Source organism: Oncorhynchus mykiss, chromosome 9 (assembly GCF_013265735.2).
Source record: "Oncorhynchus mykiss isolate Arlee chromosome 9, USDA_OmykA_1.1, whole genome shotgun sequence".
Classification (NCBI taxonomy): domain Eukaryota; kingdom Metazoa; phylum Chordata; class Actinopteri; order Salmoniformes; family Salmonidae; genus Oncorhynchus; species Oncorhynchus mykiss.
Window position 1 is genome coordinate 10730579 of NC_048573.1, and position 20457 is coordinate 10751035.

Genomic DNA, 20457 nt, shown 5'->3' on the forward strand with positions numbered 1-20457 from the left:
TTACCTCTTTAACTTTTAAGAAACTTTTTTTGTTGCTTTTTCGTTTGAGCCTTTTCTATTTGCAAAATGTTTATATTTTTTCATTAAAAAAACAATTATTGAATGTACAAAGTGACAGACCGGAACAGGGGTCCATGTTCTTTACTGACTTGCCTCGTTAAATAAAGTTCAAATAAATAAATAAATGTTGTTGTGAAACTTAAACCAAGATGTCTCCTCTCCAACACTTTCAGAAGCTTAGTATAGACAGTAACAGAAAGATCAGTGGAGTCTCTCTGACGAGCCATTCACAGCACAGCCTCACGTCCCCCTTCTCTGAGCAATCACCTGCTACCTACGAGAACTCCAACGTCGTCCTCTATGAGGTGAGACAGAGTAGCATGTTTGAGTCATTTGTTATGACAAACTGCGTTGATTGAATACATGTTTGTGATGAACATCTGAGGGTGGAAATTATTGACTATTGTGGCCCAATATCTTAATATTGGTTCAGTAAAATAGATTTGGCGCCAACTACAAACAAACTGACACGTACTTGTAAAATGCTATTTTAATATTTGATACCATAGATAAATAAAATGTTGTTGTTATTTTTCTCCAGGGAGACTGGGCGTGGCTGAAGAGACTCCCTCATGGAACGTTCAGGAATATCAACCCCAAAACCAGTGACGTGTTTGAATTGGTGGGTTTCCTTTAGAAATATATATTTATTCATGATAATTCATATCCTTGGGTATAGTTTCCTTTAGAAATATATATTTATTCATGATAATTCATATCCTTGGGTATCGTTTCCTATAGAAATATATATTTATTCATGTTAATTCATATCCTTGGGTATCGTTTCCTATAGAAATATATATTTATTCATGTTAATTCATATCCTTGGGTATAGTTTCCTTTAGAAATATATATTTATTCATGTTAATTCATATCCTTGGGTATCGTTACCTTTAGAAATATATATTTATTCATGTTAATTCATATCCTTGGGTATCGTTTCCTTTAGAAATATATATTTATTCATGATAATTCATATCCTTGGGTATAGTTTCCTTTAGAAATATATATTTATTCATGTTAATTCATATCCTTGGGTATCGTTTCCTTTAGAAATATATATTTATTCATGATAATTCATATCCTTGGGTATCGTTTCCTTTAGAAATATATATTTATTCATGATAATTCATATCCTTGGGTATCGTTTCCTTTAGAAATATATATTTATTCATGATAATTCATATCCTTGGGTATCGTTTCCTTTAGAAATATATATTTATTCATGATAATTCATATCCTTGGGTATCGTTTCCTATAGAAATATATATTTATTCATGATAATTCATATCCTTGGGTATCGTTTCCTATAGAAATATATATTTATTCATGATAATTCATATCCTTGGGTATAGTTTCTTTCCTTTAATGTTGATGCCATCTTGCTGTTGTGGTATTTTCAGAAGTTCTCCACCCTGTTGCAAATACGATACCAAATCCATACAATTCCTACTTCAATCTGCACTGACCCCCTAACCTCTAACCCCTGACCCCCCCCCCCCCCACACACACAGATGAAGGACATGCGTCATGAGAACATTAACCTTTTCCTGGGTTTCTTCCACGACTGTGGAGTGTTTGCCATCGTAACCGAGTTCTGCACCAGGGGAAGCATGGAAGACCTATTGCTCAATGAGGATGTCAAACTGGATTGGATGTTCAAGTCATCACTACTGCTGGACCTTATTAAGGTAGGGTGGAGGGAGGGAGGAGAGGAGAGGAGAGGAGAGGAGAGGAGAGGAGAGGAGAGGAGAGGAGAGGAGAGGAGAGGAGAGGAGAGGAGAGGAGGATGTTCAAGTCATCTCTACCATTAGACCTTATTAAGGTGAGGAGAGGAAGGGAGGGATGGAGGGAGGGATGGATGGAGGGAGGGAGGGAGGGAGGGAGGGAGGGAGGGATGACTTGGAAAGGAAGGAGGAAGAGGGATAGAGAAAGGGCAGGAGATTTGAAAGTGCCTCAGCCGGAGGGAGGGAGGGAGGGAGGGAGGGAGGGAGGGAGGGAGGGAGGGAGGGAGGGAGGGAGGGAGGGAGGGAGGGAGGGATTGACGTTCAAGTCATCTCTACTATTAGACCTTATTAAGGTGAGGAGAGGAAGGGAGGGATGGAGGTATGACTTGGAAAGGAAGGAGGAAGAGGGGATAGAGAAAGGGCAGGAGATTTGAAAGTGCCTCAGCCAGAGGGAGGGAGTGAGGGAGGGAGCGAGGGAGGGAGCGAGGGAGGGAGGGAGGGAGGAGAAGGAGGGTTCTAAAGTGAATGAGGTAAGGTGGAAGATTATGTCTGGCTTCCATGCTTATCTCCATTGTTCTGTCTCTGAGTTCTATGTTCCGTGTTCTCCCCCAGGGTATGAAGTACCTGCACCACAGGAACTTGTATCACGGTCGTCTGAAGAGCAGGAACTGTGTGGTAGATGGACGCTTCGTCCTGAAGATCTCTGACTACGGATACAACGAGGTTCTAGAGGCAGCAAAGTTCCCCTACACAGAACCTCCTGCAGAGGGTGAGTAGATCTGGAGAGGAGTGGAGAGAGTTTTGCCTTGAGTCTGGACAGAGTTCCGTCTGGACAGGGTTCTGTCTAGAGAGGCTTCCGTCTAGAGAGGGTTCCGTCTGGACAGGGTTCTGTCTGGACAGGGTTCCGTCTGGACAGAGTTCCGTCTGGACAGGGTTCCGCCTGGACAGGGTTCCAACTGGACAGGATTCCGTCTGGAGAGGGGTCTGTCTGGACAGGGTTCTGTCTGGACAGGGTTCCGTCTGGACAGAGTTCCGTCTGGACAGGGTTCCATCTGGACAGGTTTCCATCTGGACAGGTTCCGTCTGGACAGGGTTCTGTCTGATAAAAAAAAGTGCATATAACAGTAGTGTGTTTATGTACAGTATGTGTTTGTTTGGTTCTCTTCGTGTGTGTGTGTCCCTCCCTCCTAGACCTGTTGTGGACTGCCCCTGAGATTCTGCGTGGCCCCTCCCCCGGTCTCTACGGCAGTCTCCATGGAGACGTGTACAGCTTCGCCATCATCATGCAGGAAGTGGTCATGAGAGGCCCGCCTTTCTACATGCTGGAGCAGTCTGCTGCAGGTAAGAGACTACATTACCCAGAGTACGCCTGTACTACAGGTAACAGAAGTGGTCATGAGAGGCCAGCCTTTCTACATGCTGGAGCAGTCTGCTGCAGGTAAGAGACTACATTACCCAGAGTACGCCTGTACTACAGGTAACAGAAGTGGTCATGAGAGGCCAGCCTTTCTACATGCTGGAGCAGTCTGCTGCAGGTAAGAGACTACATTACCCAGAGTACGCCTGTACTACAGGTAACAGAAGTGGTCATGAGGGGCCCACCATTATGCATGATGGAGCAGTCTGCTGCAAGTAAGAGACTACATTACCCAGAGTACGCCTGTACTTCAGGTAACAGAAGTGGTCATGAGGGGCCCACCATTATGCATGATGGAGCAGTCTGCTGCAAGTAAGAGACTACATTACCCAGAGTACGCCTGTACTACAGGTAACAGAAGTGGTCATGAGGGGCCCACCATTATGCATGATGGAGCAGTCTGCTGCAAGTAAGAGACTACATTACCCAGAGTACGCCTGTACTACAGGCGGTCATGAGGTCATGCGGGGCCCACCATTATGCATGATGGAGCAGTCTGCTGCAAGTAAGAGACTTCTTGGTAACACTTTATTTGGATAGTCCATCTGTCAGTAAGACCTGTCCCTCTCCATTAGATGTTTCTGCCATTGTGAGACAATAAAGTTGGGATTTGAATTGAATAAGACTGGCTCCATCTAAACGTCTCTCTGTGATTCCTTGAATTTGATCTCATCGCCTCCATCGCAACCATATTGGAGGAGAATATCTAAGGTCCCTGCCCTCAAACCTTCTGCTCCAATGAGTTTTAAGGAGGAATTGAGGGAAGATGAATTTACCTGAATACTCCTCTGACCCCTGTCCTCCAGAGTTGATCCAGAAAATCCGTAAGCCCCCTCCTCTGTGTCGTCCGGTGGTCTCCCCTGACTACGCCCCTATGGAGTGTATCCAGCTGATGAAACAGTGTTGGAACGAAGAGCCAGACAGACGGCCATGCTTCGACCAGATCTTTGACCTGGTACAGAGGGTGGGGGTGGGTTATACAATGCCTTCAAATCTGTGTGTGTGTTTCAGAAACTCAAACTCTCTCTCTCTCTCTCTCCCCCCCCCTCCCCCTCCCTCTCTGTCTCCAGTTTAAGAACATCAACAAGGGCAGGAAGACCAACATCATAGACTCCATGTTGAGGATGCTGGAGCAGTACTCCTCTAACCTGGAGGAGCTGATCAGAGAGAGGACCGAGGAGCTGGAGATAGAGAAACAGAAGACTGAGAAACTACTCACTCAGATGCTGCCACCGTATGTACACACACACACACACACACACACACACACACACACACACAGGAGGAGCTGATCAGAAAGAAAACAAAGGAGCTGGAGATAAAGAAGGATAAACTACGCAGATGCTCACTCACACACACACACACACACACACACTCCCTCTCTTTCCTAGGACGGTTGCGAATGCCCTGAAGGTGGGTGGTACGGTGGAACCGGAGTACTTTGACAACGTGACGCTGTACTTCAGTGACATCGTTGGCTTCACCACCATCTCAGCCAATAGCGAGCCCATCGAAGTGGTTGACCTTCTGAACGACCTCTACACGCTGTTTGACGCAATCATTGGCAACCATGATGTCTATAAGGTAGAGAGAGAGAGAGAGAGAGAGAGAGAGAGAGAGAGAGAGAGAGAGAGAGAGAGAGAGAGAGAGAGAGAGAGAGAGAGAGAGAGAGAGAGAGAGAGAGAGAGAGAGAGAGAGAGAGAGAGAGAGAGAGAGAGAGAGAGAGAGAGAGAGAGAGAGAGAGAGAGAGAGAGAGAGAGAGAGAGAGAGAGAGAGAGAGAGAGAGAGAGAGAGAGAGAGAGAGAGAGAGAGAGAGAGTATGTGTGCGTGTGTATGTGAACCACACTTTAATCACACAATGACACTCAGCAGTGCCCTACAACTACTACAACTTCCTGTAGGGAAACTTAACAGTGCCCTATTTGGCTTTGGTCTGCCCAGTACATTTCCCTTTATATATACAGTACCAGTGAAAAGTTTGGATACAGCTACTCATTCAAGTCGTGTTTCTTTATTTTTACTATTTTCTACATTGTAGAATAAAAGTGAAGACATCAAAACTATAAAATAACACACATGGAATCATGTAGTAACCAAAAAAGTGTAAAAAAAAAAAAAGAAGTTGATTATAGATTCTTCAAAGCAGCCACCCATTCTCTCAACCAGCTTCACCTGGAATGCTTTTCCAACATTCTTGAAAGAGTTCCCACATATGCTGAGCACTTGTTGGCTGTTATTCCTTCACTCTGCGGTCCAACTCATCCCAAACCATCTTAATTGGGTTGAGTTCGGGTGACTGTGGAGGCCAGGTCAACTGATGTAGCACATCACTCTACTTCTTGGTCAAATAGCCCTTACACAGCCTGGAGGTGTCATATCGCTGCAGAATGCTGTGATAGCCATGCTGGTTAAGTGTACATTGAACTCTAAATAAATCACTGACAGTGTCACCAGCAAAGCACACCATCACACCTCCTCCTCCGTGCTTCACGCTGGGAACCACACATGCAGAGATCATCCTTTCACCTACTTTGCGTCTCACAAAGACAAGGTGGTTGGAACCAAAAATCGAACATTTTGACTCATCAGACCAAAGGACAATTTCCACTGGTCTAATGCCCATTGCTCATGTTTCTTGGCCCAAGCAAGTCTCTTCTTGTTATTGGTGTCCTTTAGTAGTGGTTTCTTTGCAGCAAATCGACCATGAAGGCCTGATTTATGCAGTGTCCTCTGAACAGTTGATGTTGAGATGTGTCTGTTACTTGAACTCGGGGAATCATCTATTTGGGCTGCAATTTCTGAGGCTGTTAATTCTAATGCTTATTCTCTGCAGCAGAGGTCACTCTGGGTCGTCCTTTCCTCTGGCGGTCCTCATGAGAGCCAGTTTCATCATAGCGCTTGATGGTTTTTGCGACTGCACTTGAAGAAACTTTCAAAGTTCTTGAAATGTTCTGCATTGACTGACCTTCATGTCTTAAAGTAATGATGGACTGTCATTTCTCTTTGCTTATTTGAGCTGTTCTTGCCATAATATGGACTTAGGGCTATCGTCTGTATATCACCCCTACCTTGTCACAACATAACTGATTGGCTCAAATGCATTAAGAAGGAAATAAATTGAACTTTTTATCAAGGCACACCTGTTAATTGAAATGCACTCCAGGTGACTCCAGGTGACCTCATGAAGCTGGTTGAGATAATGCCAAGTGTGCAAAGCTGTCATCAAGCAAAGGGTGGCTACTTTGAAGAATCTCAAATATAAAATATACTTTGACTAGTTAAAAAAAAAATTGGTTACTACATGATTCCATATGTGTTATTTCATAGTTTTGATGTCTCCACTATTATTCTACAATGTAGAAAATAGTACAAATAAAGAAAAACCCTTGAATGAGTAGTTGTGTCCAAACTTTTGACTGGTACTGTATGTATGTACTTCATACATCACCTGAAGTTAATTGACCAATCAAAATGTTTCCCACCCGTCCTCCTCTCTACCCGTAGGTGGAGACGATAGGCGATGCCTACATGGTGGCGTCAGGGTTACCGGTTGCCAACGGAGATCGTCACGCGGCAGAGATATCCAACATGGCGCTAGACATCCTCAGTGCTGTGGGCACCTTCAAGATGAGACACATGCCTGACGTACCTGTACGGATACGCATAGGATTACACTCAGGTGAGAGATACAGGGGCTACACACACTTACAGATGAACGCACAGGCACAAAAATCACACAGTGCCTATCTATAGTGTGTGTGTGTGTGTGTGTGTGTGTGTGTGTGTGCGTGTGTGTGTGTGTGTGTGTGTGTGTGTGTGTGTGTGTGTGTGTGTGTGTGTGTGTGTGTGTGTGTGTGTGTGTGTGTGTGTGTGTGTGTGTGTGTGTGTGTGTGTGTGTGTAGGTCCGTGTGTGGCGGGGGTGGTGGGACTGACCATGCCTAGATACTGTCTGTTCGGAGACACTGTCACCACAGCCTCTCGTATGGAGTCCACTGGGATGCGTAAGTTATAATACACTGAGTATACAATGCCTTAGGAAAGTAGTGTGACCCCCTTCACTTTTCCCAAATGTTGTTGTTACAGCCTTATTCTAAAACTGATTTTGTTTTACTAGTTCCCTCATCAATCTACATAAAATACCCCATAATGACGAACCAAAAATAGGTTTTTAGAAATAAAAAATATATTTAAAAAAAATGAAATATAACATTTACATAAGTATTTAGACCCTTTACTCAGTACTTTGTTGAAGCACCTTTGGCAGCGATTACAGCCTCGAGCCTTCTTGGGTATGACGCTACAAACTTGGCACACCTGTATTTGGGGAGTTTCTCCCATTCTTCTCTGCAGATCCTCTCAAGTCCTGTCAGGTTGGATGGGGAGCGTTGCTGCACAGCTATTTTCAGGTCTCTCCAGAGATGTTAGATCGGTTTCAAGTCCGGGCTCTGGCTGAGCCACTCAAGGACATTCAGAAACTTGTCCCAAAGCCACTCTTGCATTGTCCTAGCTGTGTACTTAGGGTCGCTGTCCTGTTGGAAGGTGAACCTTCGCCCCAGTCTGAGGTCCAGAGCGCTCTGGAGCAGGTTTTCTTCAAGGATCTCTGTCCTTTGCTCCATTTATCTTTACCTCAATCCTGACTAGTCCCCCAGTACCTGCCGCTGAAAAACATCCCCACAGCATGATGCTGCCACCACCATCATTCACCGTAGGGATGGTGCCAGGTTATCTCCAGACGTGATGCTTGGCTTTCAGGCCAAAGAGTTCAATCTTGGTTTCATCAGACCAAAGAATCTTGTTTCTCATGGTCTGATAGTCTTTAAGTGCCTATTGGCAAACTCCAAGCGGGCTGTTATGTGCCTTTTACTGAGGAGTGGCTTCCGTCTGGCCACTCTACCATAAAGGCCTGATTGGTGGAGTGCTGCAGTGATGGTTGTCCTTCTGGAAGGTTCTCCCACCTCCACAGAGGAACTCTCGAGCTCTGTCAGATTTGACCATCGGGTTCTTGGTTACCTCCCTGACCAAGGCCCTTCTCCCCCGATTGCTCAGTTTGGCTGGGCGGACAGCTCTCAGTAGAGTCTTGGTGGTTCCAAACCTCTTCCATTTAAGAATGATGGAGGCCACTGTATTCTTGGGGACCTTCAATGCTGCAGACATTTTTTTGTACTCTTCCCCAGATCTGTGCCTCGACACAATCCTCTCTCAGAGCTCTACGGACAATTCCTGTGACCTCATGGCTTGGTTTTAGCTCTGACATGCACTGTTGACTGTGTAACCTTATATAGACAGGTGTGTGCCTTTCCAAGTCATGTCCAATCAATTAAATTTACCACAGGTGGACTCCAAGTTGTAGAAACATCTCAAGGATGATCAATGGAAACAGGATGCACCTAAGCTCAATTTCGAGTCTCATGGCAAAGGGTCTGAATACTTATGTAAATAAGGTATTTCTGTTAGATTTTTTTAATGAATTTGCTAAAGTTTCTAAAAACATGTTTTCGCTTCGTCATTATGCGTTATTGTGTAGTAGATTGCTGAGAAAAATATATATTTCATCCATTTTAGAATAAGGCTGTAACGTAACAAAATGTTGAAAAAGTCAAGGGGTCTAAATACTTTCTGAAGGCTCTATATATGCACTGTTCTAGCTTATGTTCATTCTAAAGAAGTTTAGGGCTTGTCCTGGGTGCAGGAAAGAGCCGTGAAGCTTCTCTAGAGAGTGTCTATGTGAACTTGACTTTGTGAGTGTCCTGCCGCCTATATTTGCAGCCTACAGAATCCATGTCCATAACAGCACAGTTAAAATCCTGCTGGAACTCAAGGCAGGATACAAGGTGCAACTGAGAGGCAAAACTGACCTGAAGGTAAGAGACAAAAGACTGACTACACCTGGGACCACCATCATGTTGCATACAGTAAGCTCAGATCTCCCTAGAACTACCAAGAACTCTCTAGAACTACCAAGAACTCTCTAGAACTACCAAGAACTCTCTAGAACTACCAAGAACTCTCTATAATTACCAAGAACTCCCTAGAACTACCAAGAACTCTCTAGAACTACCAAAAACTCTCTAGAACTACCAATAACTCTCTAGAACTACCAAGAACTCCCTAGAACTACCAATAACTCCCTAGAACTACCAAGAACTCTCTAGAACTACCAAGAACTCCATAGAATATCAATAACTCTCTAGAACTACCAAGAACTCTCTATAACTACCAAGAACTCTCTAGAACTACCAAGAACTCTCTAGAACTCCCTACTGAACTCTCTGTCTCTCACTCTCTCCTCTCCGTATCCTTTCCTCCTATACTCTCTCCTCTCCACAGGGAAAAGGAGGAACAGAGGAGACCTACTGGCTCATAGGGAAGGACAACTTTGAGAAACCTCTCCCCGTCCCCCCTGAATTCAAGAAAGGGTAAGGAACGCCTTCCTCCCTTCCCTCCGCTCTCTCTCCTCCACTATCTGTGCCTTTTCTTGTTGATCCTGCCTCTGTGTCCGATTCGTTTTCCACAGGCAAATGGCTCATGGCCTGCAGATGGAGGAGATAGCGAGGTACAAGAAGAAAAAAGCTGAGAAACTGCAACAGCTTACAAAGAAGAATAACTGAATTACATAAGGTAATGTTATGCATGGAAAATGTATAACATTACTTGTTTGGTGACGTTTTTACTTGCTGTAGTTTGGGACTTTCCAGGCAGTCATTGTACATAACAATTTGTTCTTACCTGACTTGCCTGGTTAGATAAAGGTTCAATAAACAAAACTCCTCCAACCTGGTTGGTTTACCACCCAACACCGTTCATATTCATTTGTTGGTCACTGATCAAATCAGTTCTTCTACTTTACAAGTTTAAGGCCGAGATTCAATCAAAGGTGCGTTTTCGACAATTCACTTTTGATTCAATCCCGGCCTAAGTTTCACTTGTAAACAGTGATATGTGAAGATTTGATTCTGAGTATTTCAATATCATTTTAGCTAATATACTGGTATGAGAGCACTATAATAGAGCAAATAATCCTGATCCTATCATAACTACCCCTGGGAGGGCAGAGATCTTGATACATCTGGGACACGTACCTACCACATAGTTAATATGTGAGCTGGGACAGGTACCTACCACATAGTTACTATGTGAGCTGGGACACGTATCTACCATATAGTTACTATGTGAGCTGGGACACGAACCTACCATATAGTTACTATGTGAGCTGGGACAGATACCTACCACATAGTTAATATGTGAGCTGGGACAGGTACCTACCATATAGTTAATATGTGAGCTGGGACACGAACCTACCACATAGTTACTATGTGAGCTGGGACAGGTACCTACCACATAGTTAATATGTTAGCTGGGACACGAACCTACCACATAGTTACTATGTGAGCTGGGACACGTACCTACCATATAGTTACTATGTGAGCTGGGACAGGTACCTACCATATAGTTTATGTTAAGTATGCTGGGACAGGTAGCTACCATATAGTTAATATGTGAGCTGGGACATGTACCTACCATATAGTTACTATGTGAGCTGGGACAGGTACCTACCATATAGTTAATATGTGAGCTGGGACAGGTACCTACCATATAGTTACTATGTTATGTGAGCTGGGACAGGTACCTACCATATAGTTACTATGTTATGTGAGCTGGGACACGTACCTACCATATAGTTAATATGTGAGCTGGGACAGGTACCTACCATATAGTTACTATGTTATGTGAGCTGGGACACGTACCTACCATATAGTTAATATGTGAGCTGGGACATGTACCTACCACATAGTTAATATGTTGTCTGGGACAGGTAGCTACTATATAGTTAATATGTTGTCTGGGACAGGTAGCTACTATATAGTTACTATGTTATGTGAGCTGGGACAGGTAGCTACTATATAGTTACTATGTTCCGTGAGCTGGCACAAGTAGCTACTATATAGTTACTATGTTATGTGAGCTGGGACAAGTAGCTACTATATAGTTACTATGTTATGTGAGCTGGGACAGGTAGCTACTATATAGTTACTATGTTATGTGAGCTGGGACAAGTAGCTACTATATAGTTACTATGTTGTCTGGGACAGGTAGCTACTATATAGTTACTATGTTATGTGAGCTGGGACAAGTAGCTAATATATAGTTACTATGTTACGTGAGCTGGGACAAGTAGCTACTATATAGTTACTATGTTGTCTGGGACAGGTAGCTACTATATAGTTACTATGTTATGTGAGCTGGGACACGTACCTACCATATAGTTAATATGTGAGCTGGGACAGGTAGCTACTATATAGTTAATATGTTGTCTGGGACAGGTAGCTACTATATAGTTACTATGTTATGTGAGCTGGGACAGGTAACTACTATATAGTTACTATGTTATGTGAGCTGGGACAGGTAACTACTATATAGTTATTATGTTGTCTGGGACAAGTAGCTACTATATAGTTACTATGTTCCGTGAGCTGGCACAAGTAGCTACTATATAGTTACTATGTTATGTGAGCTGGGACCAGTAGCTACTATATAGTTACTATGTTATGTGAGCTGGGACAGGTAGCTACTATATAGTTACTATGTTAAGTGAGCTGGGACCAGTAGCTACTATATAGTTACTATGTTATGTGAGCTGGGACAGGTAGCTACTATATAGTTACTATGTTAAGTGAGCTGCCTAGATAGACTGCTGCCTACAGTGTGGAATCCCAGATATGTTGTTGTTTGTACTGTATGTTACGCTGTCTTTTATGTTGTTGTTTGTACTGTATGTATCTTTTATGTTGTATGTTGTCTATGTTTGTCCCTTAAGTTTTGTTCCTGAAAACTTTTTGTGTCATAGTTGCATATTTATCATTTGACTCCAATACCATTATAATGTTTATGTGATATTGAACAGAGTTGGTGTTTGATGAAATGTGTGAACCCTTAACTGGGTTCACAGTACTGCTTCTCCCTGATAGTGCTTTGATGTATTCTTAAATGTCACCAGTGAGTCTAGTCGCTTGGTGTCCCAGGTCTGACCAGCAGTACTGCGGCTGGACATCGAGGCCTGGAACTGACTGACCCCTAGTGTAAGCCACTGGTAGCAGGACACACTCTGGGCTAAATCTCTCTCTCTCTCTTTCCTTGTTGCATTTTGTGTGTTCCAGGTCTGTCCAGGAGATCAAGGACTTCAAGCTGCTCCTCCAGAAGGCCGTGAAGAAGATCTCCACTGTCAGAACGGTGGCTATGGTTACTATGGCGGACGACGACAACGTCATGATGCACCACCACTGACCAATCAGACTTCCTGATGCACCACCACTGACCTTTGACCCTAGCCAGAAAGAGGCATCAGGGGAGCTACTGCAAAGGCATATTTTGACTCCGTTTCAAATCAATGGAACTTGGGGCTGACCAATGAGGACCACCAATTGACTATTGTGTGGACATCAAACCTTTTTGCTTTTATGGCTCCCGGTCTTTCAGACTGATTCTGTGTCCATTATGAGCCTTGGATCCTTACTATCGCCCCATGGTCAACAAAGAGGGAACAGCAGGGCGGAAGAGGATCCAGTGACATCCAGTTTGCGTCTGCAGGTTATTGGTGAATATTCAGAAAAGGGAGCTTACAAGTGTCTGGTCATACATTGCCCAAGCAACCGTGTGTGCGTGCGTCTGCATACCCCTGTGTGTGTGTGTGTGTGTGTGTGTGTGTGTGTGTGACGGGGGAGGGGAAGTGAAAGGATGTGCTGTGTAGAGATTACTGCAGCTTGTTTTAAATATGAAGCATCTTGCCAGACGGTAGGACTATTATTAGAACTATCAGTGTTACTCAGTAAACCACGGATCGGATCTGTCCAGTGAGTCTACTCGCTTGGTGTCCCATAAGCGCTTTGCTCCAAAGCCTCTTCCTGCTTTTCTTCTCCTCCTGATTTCCTCCTTCTCATCCTCCTCTCTTCGTGAAACACAAGCTTTGCTTTGTTTTTTTGTTCTTGCATGTTGTGTTATGTTGATGTTCTTTCATTGTAAACCTCGGACTCTTCCAGAAAAACTCTCCCGGAATTTTGAACCTGCATAGGTCAAATCAAATTGTATTTGTCACATGCGCTGAATGCAACAGTTGTAGGTTTACTTACGAGCCATTTCCCCAACAATGCAGTGCAAAAAAACAACAATTACAAAAAATATGATGGGTCAGTGACGGGTCGCTGCAGGTGTGAAAATCCCCATATAAAGTGATACGTTTCTGTAAAAATCCCCATATAAAGTGACACGTTTCTGTAAAAATCCCCATATAAAGTGATACGTTTCTGTAAAAATCCCCATATAAAGTGATACGTTTCTGTAAAAATCCCCATATAAAGTGATACGTTTCTGTAAAAATCCCCATATAAAGTGACACGTTTCTGTAAAAATCCCCATATAAAGTGACATGTTTCTATAAAAATCCCCATATAAAGTGATACGTTTCTGTAAAAATCCCCATATAAAGTGATACGTTTCTGTAAAAATCCCCATATAAAGTGACACGTTTCTGTAAAAATCCCCATATAAAGTGATACGTTTCTGTAAAAATCCCCATATAAAGTGATACGTTTCTGTAAAAATCCCCATATGAAGTGACACGTTTCTGTAAAAATCCCCATATAAAGTGACACGTTTCTGTAAAAATCCCCATATAAAGTGATACGTTTCTGTAAAAATCCCCATATAAAGTGATACGTTTCTGTAAAAATCCCCATATGAAGTGACACGTTTCTGTAAAAATCCCCATATAAAGTGATACGTTTCTGTAAAAATCCCCATATAAAGTGACACGTTTCTGTAAAAATCCCCATATAAAGTGATACGTTTCTGTAAAAATCCCCATATAAAGTGACACGTTTCTGTAAAAATCCCCATATAGAGTGATACGTTTCTGTAAAAATCCCCATATAAAGTGACACGTTTCTGTAAAAATCCCCATATAAAGTGACATGTTTCTATAAAAATCCCCATATAAAGTGACACGTTTCTGTAAAAATCCCCATATAAAGTGACACGTTTCTGTAAAAATCCCCATATAAAGTGACACGTTTCTGTAAAAATCCCCATATAATGTGACACGTTTCTGTAAAAATCCCCATATAAAGTGACACGTTTCTGTAAAAATCCCCATATAAAGTGATAAGTTTCTGTAAAAATCCCCATATAAAGTGACACGTTTCTGTAAAAATCCCCATATAAATTGACACGTTTCTGTAAAAATCCCCATATAAAGTGACACGTTTCTGTAAAAATCCCCATATAAAGTGACACGTTTCTGTAAAAATCCCTATATAAAGTGACACGTTTCTGTAAAAATCCCCATATAAAGTGACACGTTTCTGTAAAAATCCCCATATAAAGTGACACGTTTCTGTAAAAATCCCCATATAAAGTGACACGTTTCTGTAAAAATCCCCATATAAAGTGACACGTTTCTGTAAAAATCCCCATATAAAGTGACACGTTTCTGTAAAAATCCCCATATAAAGTGATACGTTTCTGTAAAAATCCCCATATAAAGTGATACGTTTCTGTAAAAATCCCCATATAAAGTGACACGTTTCTGTAAAAATCCCCATATAAAGTGACACGTTTCTGTAAAAATCCCCATATAAAGTGACACGTTTCTGTAAAAATCCCCATATAAAGTGACACGTTTCTGTAAAAATCCCCATATAAAGTGACACGTTTCTGTAAAAATCCCCATATAAAGTGACACGTTTCTGTAAAAATCCCCATATAAAGTGATACGTTTCTGCAACATGTGTATAACACATCTGTGAAATCACTCGTGAGTATATACTTGGGGCCTAGAAGGGACTGTTATGTATAGTATGTGCTCACTGAGACACTTTGTATGTGAGAGACAATTCCTCAAAATATCACCTGTAGGACTTCTCTGATGTACAAACATACACTCTGATGACGCACAAACATTCCTGTATGGAATAATTCTTTCCATCATCATTTTTCAACACGCCTGTATTATAACCACTTCAAGACGATATAATATTTTGTTTGTTTACCGGTGTTTATTGTATTTGTGTATAATTGTGTACTGTAACTTGTTAGCATGGCTTGCAATACAAAATTGTGAAAATTGTCACTACTGGTCAGTTAACCCACAATAATGCACTTTCATGCCCCGAATGTGACAGACAATATGTAGGTCTACAGTATGGTTATATAGTTCAAAAATGAAAAGACGGCACACAGTTACAATAAGCGTATCTGCTAGATCACAAATACTGTATTTTTGGTATTCTGAATGTCATTCAAATGAGATACACAGAGATAAACCTAATAGCCTTATCAACTATGAAAACAATTTGTATCGGTAGCTAGTAGAGGTCATTTATTCCACCCTTTTCCCATGTGCTGTCCCCATTCCACATGTCACAGGTTTTAATCGGTAGAGATTAAAAGGGACTTTTCTAACATGCAAACCAATCTATATTTTTAGAATAGGTTCTAATTAGGTTAGACTCAGGGTTAAGGGTTTGGTTAAGGCTAGGGTTAAGGCAAGGATCAGTTTCAAATTTTGGCTAGTCGGTTTGCGTGCCAAAAAGTCCCATTAGTCTCACCAAACCAGTTTTAATTAGACTCCAACGCCCTCTGATGGCAGACAGAGCAGATGCATCAGATAGGGACCCAGAATGCAACTGGGATTGGGATTATCTACTGCTCTATTCCTGTCCCGACCAGTCTGTCTGCTCCTAGAACATGATGTACAGGAGGGGCCGGATTGTAATCCCACTATAAACCTGCTTATAGAGATATGGTGCCTGGGAATATATATCAAGCCACAGTACAGTACCGTTCACTGTAAATCAGGGTTCCAGATCCTACTGGGTTTTGCAGGTTTTTGTTACAACCAGGCACGACATTATATGATAATACACTGCTGCCTAGGAAGCTATAGAAAGACGGGCTCATTGTAATGGATGGAATGGAAGATAATTTCCATATGCTTACATTTGACATTTGTGTCATTTAGCAGACTAAGAGTGATTTACAGTAGTGAGTGCATACATTTTAACACTTTTTTTCATTCTGGTCCACCATGGGAATCAAACCCACAACCCTGGCGCTTGCGGCATGCTCTACCAACTGAGCTAAATGAATTCCATTCCAACCATTACAATGAGACAGTCCTCCTATAGCTTCTCCCACCCAGCCTCCATGGGTGTCAACAGTACAGTACCGTTTACTGTACTTCTGAGTGAGCAGAGCACAAATATGAGGTTTGCAGGTTTTAGTTCCTGCCCAGTACTAAACACACCGGTTTGACATGATCAATTAAATATAATGAAATGTCATGCATAAAAGAGAGGAGACTAGAGTGCTCTCATCTAGGAAACTGTTATGTCATCTGTGGTTTAGTGGTGTGTGAGGAGGGGGGGGGGGGTGAAAGGGGAGGATGAAGGGAAAGGGAGGGAGGAGAAAGGGAGGGAAAGGGATGGCGGGTGAGGATTGGGCAGGGAGGTATAGCATGATATGTGTAAATATGGAAATTGGGTAAACTACTAATACTATTCTGCGCAGTTTAGTATATCTCCCGCTTGAGGAAACCTATCCACCACGGTTCTATTTCAGTTCTATTTTCATGCATTTTGGTTAAAAAAAATAACCCAAAAATACACAATAGTTCGAAGTTGTATTAGTCCTATATAAAGAGGTATGCACATGGTATACACATGGTATACACTTCCAACGAAATGCTTCCTTGAAGGTTCCTTTTCGAAAATGCAACAATAATAAGAAATACTAAAAGATAAGAATACAAACATAAAGTACACACAATTGCATTTTTATTGCTCAAAGTATTTCTTAATTAGTCAAATTGCCGTATTTTAAAACATGTTTTTTGCGTGGTCCCATTTTTGTAAAATGGCATCCCACCTAAAGCACAACGGGAAGCAGACCTACAGTAATGCACTAAAGTAACCAGTAAACGGCGACCCTGCAATACTGAATGAAAAAAAAAAAAAACATAGACAGGGCAGGGACTATTAAATTAAATTAAAAGTTAGTTGGTATCATGCCTTATATGTTATCAGAAAATGTCTCGCTGAATCAATTGCACAAAATCGTCTCTTAAAACTCGTATCTTAATTTTATTTGATTTTTATGACTCATATTTTGAAACAATTGTTGTAATGTTCCCATAATCTAGACCTAGATTCAATGAGATCAGCTGTTAACCAGAGATAGCAGACACCCGCATAGCAGATGTTTTGTTGGTGTCAGAGGTAGTGGCACTGCATTGGAGCCGTCAAATCAAATCGCTGAGTAGCTGCTCTTGCGATCATTGTCACAAAGCCACACACCCGACCCCACTCGCGTTAGAAGTTCAGAACGAGAAAGTGTAGGCCAGGAATCATCAACTAGATTCAGTCACAATTTGTAGACTTCAAATTGACTGCAAGAAGCCCAAACAGATATACTGTTTTACTAAAACATAATCATTTGAAACCTTGCTTATGTTAAATGATCAGGTGTCTTTCTATTATCCATGGAATACTTGGGAACAGATTTCTTAAGTTAAAATCATTTTGAGATGATTTCCTAGTGTTTTATGTCCAACAATAAAAAAATATACAAATAAATATTTGTTTCTTTTTTTTTTTTGCTAAAAAACTTGGGGGTCAAATAAAAACACCTGGGGGCCAAATTCTGTCCACAGGCTGCCAGTTAGGGAACCCTTGTGTAGACTATATAGAAATAATTACACTAAAATTTAAAAAATCATTCAAATAAATAATGAGGTTTTCTATCATCCTAATGGAGGTGTAGATTACACCTCACATTCCAGTGTTCTTAATGGAGGTGTAGATTACACCTCACATTCCAGTGTTCTTAATGGAGGTGTAGATTACACCTCACATTCCAGTGTTCTTAATGGAGGTGTAGATTACACCTCACATTCCAGTGTTCTTAATCGAGGTGTAGATTACATCTCACATTCCAGTGTTCTTAAATGGAGGTGTAGATTACATCTCACATTCCAGTGTTCTTAAATGGAGGTGTAGATTACATCTCACATTCCAGTGTTCTTAAATGGAGGTGTAGATTACATCTCACATTCCAGTGTTCTTAAATGGAGGTGTAGATTACACCTCACATTCCAGTGTTCTTAATGGAGGTGTAGATTACACCTCACATTCCAGTGTTCTTAATGGAGGTGTAGATTACACCTCACATTCCAGTGTTCCTAATGGAGGTGTAGATTACATCTCACATTCCAGTGTTCTTAACAGAGGTGTAGATTACATCTCACATTCCAGTGTTCTTAATGGAGGTGTAGATTACATCTCACATTCCAGTGTTCTTAAATGGAGGTGTAGATTACATCTCACATTCCAGTGTTCTTAACAGAGGTGTAGATTACATCTCACATTCCAGTGTTCCTAATGGAGCTGTACATTACATCTCACATTCCAGTGTTCTTAACAGAGGTGTAGATTACATCTCACATTCCAGTGTTCTTAACAGAGCTGTACATTACATCTCACATTCCAGTGTTCCTAATGGAGCTGTACATTACATCTCACATTACAGTGTTAGAATTTGTAAACAAGGCTGCATGGGATTTATGTCAATGTGACTCTGTGCAGCCAATGGCAATGTCCGCTTTAGTTGATAATGCAGAAAGCCAGTTGTGTATTTGACAGCTCTAACACAGTTCCACCACAAAGCAACTGCTATGTGGATGTCGGCAAAAGCAGATCTGATTGAATAGAGCCCCTATTCACATTATGACCAAAGACACTACTGTTGTGTATTTACTTAAAGGGGCAATCAGCAGTTGCTACATCCATTTTTGGACTTATACATTTACACTATGTACCCATTTATTCTTGAAGAATATAACTTATACATGGATCGTAAGCTTAGTTCAACATGTGTATCCCATCAGAACCCAAAATATAATGTTTTATGACAATGTTTGTAAATAAAGTAATTGTAAACAAACACTGTATAGCCTAAAAACATGATTAAAACTACAAGTTCCATTTCATGGATGGTCGGTCCTTGCATCCATAGCCCTGTCTTTGAATTTGAGAGAGGTTACTTTTCTCCAGACCCATCTCCCTGCTTTGTAAGGAAACAGTGCTGGGGAGTAAGCTTTGTTATTGTTTTAACTGCTGATTGCCTCTTTAACAAGTGAGGTGTTTCGATAGAATGAATAACTTGTTATGATGCTTTACACCCATCCCTGTCTCTCTGGGGCTTGACCAGACAGGGCACGGGTAAATGATTTCTCAAGCACCTGAATAAATACCTAGACGCGCTCATGCTGAGTCATGAGGAGTCACACCACTACAGCAAGCAAATAACGAATCATAAAAGGAATGCAGAAAAACAAAACAATATCAATAGATTTCAAAACATCCACTGTGACCCCTGGCTTTTGCCTATCGGGGGTCGCGCATAAAGTGTCTCAGAGCAGGAGAGCTGATCTTTTTTAATACGATTATGGAGATGGTTGACCTGTTCCTAGATCAGCACCTTTACTCGCCGTGATGTGTGTTTTGCCCTATATTATTATTTTATTTATTTACCTTTTTAAAATCCCAGCACGTCCCGCAGGAGGCCTTTTGCCTTTTCAAATCAAATCAAATTTTTAAAAAATTGGTCGAAATGCTTGTGCTTCTAGTTCCGACAGTGCAGTAATATCTAACAAGTAATCTAACAAATTCACAACGACTCACAAGTGTAGAGGGATGAATAAGGGTAGTCCCTGCCATGTTGCTTACACCTATCCAGTTCTTTGAGATCTGCAAAGTATACCAAAGTGGTAGGAGATAAGGAAATGTTTTAGGGCACATTTGGCCTTCAATGCCTACAAATAAGTAGCACAGGAGAAACTTGCAATATGAAACTTGCAAACTGAAACAGCACAGCCATTGGTCCATGTGGTCACACTGTGATTAGATAACCTCAACGTCAATCAACCATATTGTCCAATGAGAGTGGTAGCATCAACGAACGCCCATCACTCTACCGATAATCATTGGCCAGTCAAATGTCGATCATCACAATAACGTACCCTCCTCTTTTAACCTCAATGACACTCCGTGCGAGATCATTAGTCGACCGTATTGACGTAAAACACGAATCACCCTCAATTATTGGCTTTTTTTACCTGTCAGTTCCTGTCAATCTCGCTGAACGACCAATGAGAAGCCCCGACTCGCTCATTATTCCTCCTACTTATGGGTACGCGCAAGTCAC

The 20457-nt window shown here is 41.8% G+C and overlaps 1 protein-coding gene across 1 annotated transcript in view; it reads left to right on the forward strand.

The window, feature by feature from the left end:
- Positions 1-15323, forward strand: part of LOC110532910 (retinal guanylyl cyclase 2-like) — a 30652-nt gene extending 15329 nt beyond the window's left edge. The window contains exons 14-26 of the mRNA XM_036989247.1: positions 234-365; positions 602-682; positions 1575-1751; positions 2400-2556; positions 2979-3128; positions 4011-4159; positions 4275-4438; positions 4596-4788; positions 6709-6883; positions 7107-7205; positions 8971-9065; positions 9532-9620; positions 12360-15323. Coding sequence (XP_036845142.1) covers positions 234-365; positions 602-682; positions 1575-1751; positions 2400-2556; positions 2979-3128; positions 4011-4159; positions 4275-4438; positions 4596-4788; positions 6709-6883; positions 7107-7205; positions 8971-9065; positions 9532-9620; positions 12360-12486 — 1788 coding nt within the window. The 3' untranslated portion in view covers positions 12487-15323. The remainder of the gene's footprint in view (positions 1-233; positions 366-601; positions 683-1574; positions 1752-2399; positions 2557-2978; positions 3129-4010; positions 4160-4274; positions 4439-4595; positions 4789-6708; positions 6884-7106; positions 7206-8970; positions 9066-9531; positions 9621-12359) is intronic.
- Positions 15324-20457: the final 5134 nt, after the last annotated feature.